Below are 9190 nucleotides of genomic sequence, written 5' to 3' on the forward strand. Positions count from 1 at the left end.
TGATTTTATTTTTCCCACTTGTGAAACAGTAGCATTAGACTAGAGTGGTTTTCAAATGTATTTGTTTATGTGCTTTGATCAGAAAAACATTTCTGCACATGAAATTTATATATATTTTATGTATAAATCATATATATGGAAGAACAACTCTGCTTATAGTTTGTTTTGTTTTCCAAACTGGAAAGATTGCCACGGAGAAAGGAGAAAAAGAGAGAGGAAAGGGAGCAGGGAGGGAGGAAAGGAAAGGTAATTTCAAATGTTCTTTCTAGCTTTGAAGTTCTACTACATTCACTTAAAATGGTGCCAAATCATCAACAACTCTGGGACTGGACTTCTTGAAATCTAAATATTTGTATATTAGGCTGTATTTTCGTTAGTTCTATTCAGATTTTCCTGAGTTTTGTAATCTAAATTCTTTTCTGCAAATACAAACAGCAATAATGGAAGGTAATTTCCTTACACCTGGGCCTAAAGAACCAGAGGAACAGAGAGCTTTTGGCGCCCTCTTGTGTCCATAATTTGTGATCACAACAGCCAACCCCACTAAGTGTTAGGGACGTCTATTAAGGCCCAAGATAGTGGAGTAAAATATGAGGAACAAAGAAGTTGAGGTGGTGATAAGGGTTTGTTCATCATTTATACAGATCTGCTCTAATTGAATACATCTTCTACAAACAAAAATGTCCTACAAAGAAAGCTACTTCCTTTCTCCTCTTTATCTAAATGCCACCCATTTTTTGAGAAAGTTGATCACCCTTAGGTGTTTCTTTAGTTCACCATAATGATCCCTTCTCTGTATAATTAGAGCAGGTAAGATCACACGTTCTAACATCAGGTGTCAGTTGGATTCTCAACTGCCCTTCAGTAGCTATCTAAGTCTGGGTAAATCAATTCAGCTTCGCTCCTAAGCATCTCTGCAGCCAATTATCAATGAATGGGAATATACTTAAGCATAATTGCTTCATCTATGATTGAACTAAGCAAATCCACTTCTCCTCAAAAGTTAGAACTGGAGACCTAAGCCACAAAAGAGAGAACAATTTGGACTTCATCCAAATTAAAAACTTTTATGGATCAAAGCACACTCTCAAGTAAGTGACAAGACCTAATAAATAGGAGATAATATTTGTAAATCATATAGTCTATTCTTGTTATTGGTGAGACATTCTAAAAGTCGCTGCAACCACTGAATTAGCAAACACTGAAACACCGCTCCTAGAAATCTATATAGACCAGGGATATATACAGAGAAGGGACATAATCACATAGATGATAGTCTTCGATCCTAAAAACAATTCATCCTGGCATTCTTTTTTTTTTTGAAAACTTTACGTGAGAGAAAACAAGGTTCGGAAGAGTTAAGCAACTTACCTGAGAGCACACTACTAATGGATGGCAGCGCTGGGATTCGAACCCCTCCAGCAGGCCCCAGAGCTGGACTGCTTGTATGACGTTGCCCTGCCCAGCTGTCTCTGTCCTCTGGTCATCTCTGTGTGATAGCTGGAACAAGAAGGTAGAGGGACACTAGATTCTACATCAGCTGGGAGTGTGTGCCTCTGGCAACTAAATTTTTCACTGTTCTGCATGTCTTCAAATGATAACAAAACCATATTGATTTTTGAGTTATGAATAAATTTTAGTAGTAGTAGGCAAATTCACAAATATAGATTCTATAAATAATGAGAATAAACTGTATCTGATAAGGGACTATTATCCAGAAAATATACAGAACTGTTACACTCAATAACAAAAAGGTACACAAACAAATTTTTTAAATGGGCAGTGAATTTAAATAGACATTTCTCCAAAGAAGTACATTAATCGAGTACAAATGGATGTCGGGTACATTAAAAAGTGGCTGACTGTTGGTGGCAATGCAGCCACTATGGAGAACAGTACGGAGGATCCTTAAAAAATTAAAAATAGAACTACCATATGATCTAGCAATCCCACTTCTGGGAATATATCCTAAGGGAACAAAAACACCAACTTGAAAGATACCTGTCTTTCCATGTTCACAGCAGTATTATGTACAATAGCCAAGACATGAAAACAATCTAAGGTCCACTGATGGATGAATGGATAAGGAAGTGGTGGTACATATACACAATGGAATATTATTCAGCCATAAAAATGAAAAAAAATCACACCATCTGCAGCAACATAGATGAACCTTGAGGGCATTATGCTACATGAAATAAGTCAGACAGAAAAAAACGAACATAGTATGATCTTTCATATATGTGAAATCTAAACCAAAAAAAACCAAAAAAAAAAAAAACCAAACTCAAAAAACAACAATTAAACTCCTAGAAAAAGGGGATCATATTTGTGTTTACCAAAGGTGGGATGGGGGTAGGGGAAAAGGAATTGGAAGAAAGTGGTCAAAGGGTACAAATTTCTAGTTATGAGATAAGTACTAGGGATGCAATGTACAACAGGATGACTGTAGCTGACATTGCTGTATGGGATATAGGAAAGGTGCTAAGAAGGTAAATCTTAAGAGTTCTCATCACAAGGAAAAATCTCTCTTTTCTTTCTTCCTTCTTCTTTTTTGCTTTCTTTCTATTGTATCTATATGAGAAGATGGATGCTAACTAAAGTTATAGTGGTAATCATTTCACTATATATGGAAGTTGAACCATTATGCTGCATATCTTAAACTTATACAATGATGTATGTCCATTATATCTCAATAAAACTGGGGGAGAAATTGCATTCGACTTCTTCAGTCATTAGGGAAATATAAATCACAACCACAGAGATAACATTTTCACTATGTTTTGACTTACTGAGGTCATTATATTTTTTTTTTAAAGAAAGAAAATAGCAAGTTTTGGCAAGGATGTGGAGAAATTAGAGGCCTTGTATGTTGCTGATAGGATTGTAAAATGGTACAGCCATTGTGGAAAACAGTTTGGCAACTCCTCAGAATGTAAAACATAGAATTTTACCATATGATCCAGCAATCCCACCCCTATTATATGCTTGAAAGAACCTGAAATGAGTATCCACACAAAACCTGTAGCACTATTCACAACAGCCAAAAAGTAGATACAACCCAAATGTGATCAACAGATGAATGGATAAACAAACTGTGGCATATTCATACAATGGAAATTATTTAGCCATAAAAAGGAATGGAATACTGAAACATGCTACAACAACGAAAAACATTTTCCTAAGTGAAAGAAGCCAGACACAAAAGGTCACATATTGTATTATTCCATTTATATAAAACATGCAGAATGTGTAAATCCACAGACAGAAGGCAGATTAGTGATTGTCAGGACCTGGGGGCAGAGGGATGGGAAGTGACTTCTTAATGGGTAAAGGGTCTACTTTGGAGGTGATAAAAATACTTTGGAACTAAATATAGGTGATGGTTTCAGAACATTGTGAAAATACTAAAGGCCATTGAATTGTACAGTCTAAAATGGTTAATTTTATGTTATTTGAATTTTACCTCATTAAAAAAATTAGTCTTCGACAAAGGAGGAATTAATATAAAATGGGAAAAAGGCAGTCTCTTCAACATATGGTATTGGGAAAACCGGACAGCAACATGCAAAAGAATGAAACTGGACCACTTTCATACACCATACACAAAAATAAATTCAAAATGGATTAAGTACCTAAATGCGAGACCTGAAACCATAAAAATCCTCGAAGAGAGCACAGGCAGTAATCTCTCTGACATCAGCCGTAGCAACATTTTTCTAGATAAGTCTCCCGTGGCAAGGGAAATAGAAGCAAAAATAAACTATCGGGACTACATCAAAATAAAAAAAAATTCTGCACAGAGAAGGAAACAATCACCAAAACTAAAAGCCAACCTAATGAATGGGAGAAGATATTTGCAGATGACACATCTGACAAAGAGTTAGTATCCAAAATATATAAAGAACTGACACAACTCAATACCCAACAAAACAAATAATGCAATAAAAAATGGGCGGAAGATATAAACAGATATTTCCCCAAAGAAGACATCCAGATGACCAACAGACACATGAAAAAATGCTCAACATCACTCATCATCAGGGAAATACAAATCAAAACCACAATGAGATACCATCTCACACCTGTCAGAATGGCTAAAATTAACGACACAAAAAACAAGTCTTGGCAAGGATGTGGAGAAAAAGGAACCCTTGTGCACTGTTGGTTGTAATGCAAGCTGGTGAAGCTACTCTAGAAAACAGTATGGAGGTTCCTCAAAAGATAAAAATAGAACTACCCTATGATCCAGCAATTGCATTACTGGGTATTTACCCAAAGAATACAAAAACACTAATTCAAAGGGATACATGTACCTCTATGTTTATAGTAGCATTATTTACAGTAGCCAAACTATGGAAGCACCCAAGTGTCCACTAGATGAATGGATTAAAAAAATGTGATTAATATATATACATATATATATTTATGGAATATTATTCAGCTGTAAAAAAGAATGAATTCTTGCCATTTGCAGCGACATGGATAGAGCTTGAGAGTATTATGCTAAGCGAAATAAGTCAGTCAGGGAAAGACAAATACCATATGATTTCACTCATATGCAGAATTTAAGAAACAAAACAAGAGAATAAAGGAAAAAGAGAGAGAGGCAAACCAAGAAACAGACTCTTAACTATAGAGAACAAACTGATGGTAACCAGAGGGGAGATGGGTGGGGGAATGCAGGAAATAGGGGATAGGGATAAAAGAGTGTACTTATCATGATGAAATAAAATAAAATCAAGTGATAAAAAATGCATCACCAAAAAAGTTAGGAATTGAAACCAAAAGTAAGATCTTTTTCTTTGTCAAGATCTGTCTCATCAGAGACATGTCATTTCAGAAACAATCAAATGGATATCTACTGCCTACCAAGTGGACAAAGGAACAGAGAGAAAGCTGCTCTGCAGAGATATGGAGAAGAAAGTATAATCTGTGGGTAGGAGCATAAATTCAGGATGGAGAGAGAAAACATGGTATTTCAGACTCCAGTTTCAGCTCTCTTACTCCTGCTTGTGGATTTCTTGAGGTACCTCCTAATCCTTATAATGAACGTTTTTCTTAAGCCAGTTTTTATTCTACAACTTGTAATCAAAAGTGTACTGTCTAATGCACAAAGCCAGCTGAAGGATCACCTCTTTTTTTTTTTTTCTAATGGTAACACTAGGGTTTATTAAGCCGTGCCCTAGTACAGGTGCTGGGGCTTGCCCATGGTGCTCTTGATGTATAAAGCCTAGACGTTCTGCCAATTCTTCTTGAGCAATGACGCCAGGAAACTGACAGCTAAGTGGATGTTGTACACAAGCTCATCACCTGTCATCTGCATGTGGCCAACGGCCACTGCCAGACATAGCACCTTCTTCATCTGGAATTTGATGGTGGACTTCACTTCATCCACTTTGGCCACCATGTTCTCATTGTGGGTCAGCAAGGAAGGGAACTTGCCAGCCTTATGGAGGCCTGGGCCCAGGATTTGTGGGATCTGCTTGATCAGAAATTCTGATGCCAAAAAGGCATCATACTTCTTGGCCAGCTTCTTGACTAACTTTTTATTCTTGTTGAGTTTCTTCAGTGCCTCAGTGTCCACATGGGGAATATCCACAGTCTTGGCCTCATCACAGTCCTGCTGGTCCCCCCAAAAACATATGGGGAACTTGGGGTGGGAAGTGGACTTAAGTCTGACTGTGCCTGAGAAGGATTTGTCCTTCTGAGGCTCATAGTTTGAGGTGACCTGCAGCTCCACCATCTCCAAAACCTACCTGCACTTGCACTGGCCGCCGGGCAGGACCTCCCGCACCTCCTCGTCCAGGGTGGCTCGGGAGACTTGGCTGCTCGTGGAGACTCGCAGCACAATAACAGGAAAAGAGAGCCTGCTGAAGGGTCACTTCTGCCATGAATTTTGAAGTTTATTATAGAAATAATGACTTGTAAGATTAGAAAATACCTCAGTGGTCCCTCTCAATTAGACATAATCCCTACACTATCTTTTCCAAATATCAGCAGACTCTGCTTTAAAAACTCTAATAATGGAGACTTTATTATCTCCAAAGGCAGATAATTTCATATTTGAACAATTCTGGCTATTAGAAAATTATTCTGTGTAAGTGGGCAGAAATCTAGTCACCCAAAATATTCTAACATCTGGGATCATTCAGAAAAAACATGGTATCCCTTTCCCTATGACAGCTGTATAGCAGGTTGAAGACAATGACCATAGCTCCACCATTCTTCTTCCTGTTGTTCCCCTTGTGTGTAACACACACACACACACACACCACACACACACACCCAAGCACATGCATACATACACACACTCTCTTCTCACTAAAAAACAGAATTTCCTTGCTCAATTCTCTCACAAGAAGCTTAGAGCAGTTAAAATGACATGTTTAATGTCGGACTTGGATTTGATTTCTTTTTTTTTTTTTTTTTAAAGATTTTATTTATTTATTTGACAGAGAGAGACACAGCGAGAGAGGGAACACAAGCAGGGGGAGTGGGAGAGGGAGAAGCAGGCTTCCCGCGGAGCAGGGAGCCCGATGCGGGGCTCAATCCCAGGACCTGGAATCATGACCTGAGCCGAAGGCAGACGCTTAACGACTGAGCCACCCAGGTGCCCCTTGGATTTGATTTCAACTCTGCCTTTGTTGGATGTGTAGCTCTGGACAAATCAGTTATCTCAGAGTCTCAGGTCCCTCACATATGAACTGGGCATAATAAAAGTGTTCAATACAAAGGAGTATTGTGAGGATTGAATGAAATGATTAATGTAAAGAATGAAGCACACACACACACACACACACACACAGAATGCAGCACAGCATCTGCCCTTGGTAGGCGTTCAGTAAATAGGAGCCATTGTTATCCTATTAATAATACTATTGATACTGGTTATTATGATTGCCCTTATCTAGAAATCTGGTCTTATTTGACCAATGCTCTCCAACTGTTAGATATCATGACAGCAGATTAGTAGCTCTGTGTGCTTACTATAATACCAGACACCACAGAATTGGTAGATTATCTCCCTCTGCAGAGGAAGGGGAGACACAGCTTAAGTAGTTGTCCACAGTCACACAGCTAGGTAGCAGAGCAAGAATCCGAATCCAAGAATTCTGACCCAGGCACTGTTGCAACGTGTCAGTTATGCCATCATAGCTCATTAATTACCCACAAAGGTGGTGCTCAGCCATGGACAGTGGCTTTTTCTGCTAAACCCTCTCAAGCAATCAGATAAGCAATTCAAAATGAGGCCCCGTGGGCGTGAGTCAGCATTTCTAATGGAGGCATTTTCTTCCAAAAGCAGGACTTCAAGTCAGTATTTAAGGAGAGCACATAAGTCATGGGGATGTTACATATATCACGGTGACTATAGTTAATGATACTATACTGCATATTTGAAACTTGCTAAGAGAGTAGAACTTAAAAGTAAACTAATAATAACAAGGAGAGTAGATAGGAGGTGTGGTCAGTAGCACAAATCTAGGGCACAAGAGAGACACTTAAATGCCTGAAGAAAATATGGGCGAAAAACTCCTATGAGCGTGAACCAAAACATAAGCAACTCCCTACAACTAATTTCCCTATGTCTGGTCCCATCACACAAATTTCACATCCTCGTATCCACATTGCTAATTAAGTCGTTCCTTTTGAGAGATGAAAACCAACCATAATAAATATAGGTGTAAATTAATTTGTAAGTGTTTGTTATGTTTTTCCCTTCCCCAATGTATTCAAGAAAATTCTGCCTTGTTCTGGGCTTTTCACTAGACCTCAATCCCTCCCCACCTTCAAAAAATAGATTCAAAATGCTGCAGTTCTGCTTCTGGCCTATTTTCGACAGAGAATTGGCAAATGAGAAGAGAGAAGAATGGAGAAGTGGAGAGAAATTTCATCAGAAAGGCAAATATTTAGTCCATTAATAGCATAAAATTCAGGGGCAAAGGATAAGAGAGAAGAAACATGGAGATCACTAAGGTTCGGTTTTGTGTTGTTTTGTGTTCTTACCCAGGTACGTTCCATGGAGGATGGATAGTGAAGGTTTAAGATAAAGGCTTGGGGTGGATAGAGAGTGTGAGAGACGTGAAGATGGGAGGGAGGGCAAAGGGGGTGTGGAAGAACTGAGTAGGAGTTCCACCCCTGTTGATGTCTGTCAAGGGATTCAAGTCAGGATCAGAATCACTTCTAATCACTTTCAGATGTCACACTTGGTTTCTTTGATGACAGCTGCAGAGAGAACTCCAGCTAGCTGTAGCTCTTGGGTTTATTCTGGTTAGAGCAACATGCATCAGAGGCACCCACACACGTGCCCACCTTCCTGGAATGAGTAGTTCTTATCCTGTTTGCTTCTCCTTGCCGGCAAGCAGACCTGTCAAATAAATTATTTTCGTGATACTGATGAACCAATATTAAGCAAATTATGCTCCCTTGCCACTTCTAAGGATGTACTATAAATACGAATCCCTAATGCACCTGCTGCTCCTTACAGTTTTAAACTTCTGTTTCAACTCGTTTGTTGCAACATTCCTGGAAAGCAAGCACGGGTCATTATCACCATTTTACAAGATGAAGGAAAGGCGGTTCATAGAAGATGCATGGCTTTCACAAGATCACAAAGTCGGTGTGTGGCAGAGCCAGATTTTAACTCAATTTCTGACTGCAAGTCCCCCGGGCTCCATGGGATTTGTCACCACACTTCTCCACTGTATGAGCTCCATGAAGCATGTGCTTCATATAATTACCTCATGGAGACGGATAAGTATGGAGAGGCAAAAAGCATTTGGCTTAGAGCTTGAAGGACTTGGTTCTAGTCCCTCCTTTTCTATGACTTTGGATAAGTCATTTTTCCACTCTGAAGTTTATCGACTTCATCTGTTTGTATTGAAGTATAGTTAACACACACGGTTACATTAGTTTCAGGTGATCAACATAGTGATTCGCTAAGTCTATACATCATGCTGTGCCCATTGACTATATTCCCAATGCTGTACATTTCATCCCTAGTACTTACTCATTCCATAACTGGAAGCCTGTATCTCTCACTCCCCTTCACCCATCTTGCCCACTCCCCACCCCAAACCCCTCCCCTCTGGCAACCATCAATTCTCTGTACTTATAGGTCCGATTCTGTGTTTTGTTTGTTTGTTCCTTTGTTTTGTTTTTTAGATTCCACATATAAGTGAAATCATAT

The 9190-nt window shown here is 38.9% G+C and overlaps 1 protein-coding gene across 1 annotated transcript; it reads right to left on the reverse strand.

The window, feature by feature from the left end:
- Positions 1-5233: 5233 nt before the first annotated feature.
- On the reverse strand, positions 5234-5746 carry LOC116631963 (60S ribosomal protein L10a-like). The gene has a single exon (XM_032403518.1). The coding sequence runs from the start codon at positions 5744-5746 to the stop codon at positions 5234-5236; it is 513 nt and encodes a 170-aa protein (XP_032259409.1).
- Between the last annotated feature and the right edge of the window lie 3444 nt (positions 5747-9190).

This window comes from Phoca vitulina, unplaced genomic scaffold (assembly GCF_004348235.1).
Source record: "Phoca vitulina isolate PV1807 unplaced genomic scaffold, GSC_HSeal_1.0 scaffold6, whole genome shotgun sequence".
Taxonomy (NCBI): domain Eukaryota; kingdom Metazoa; phylum Chordata; class Mammalia; order Carnivora; family Phocidae; genus Phoca; species Phoca vitulina.

What these genes read in the sequence shown, in the direction of transcription:
- LOC116631963 (XM_032403518.1), bottom strand. Translation starts at nt 5,746, where the DNA reads ATGGTGGAGCTGCAGGTCACCTCAAACTATGAGCCTCAGAAGGACAAA.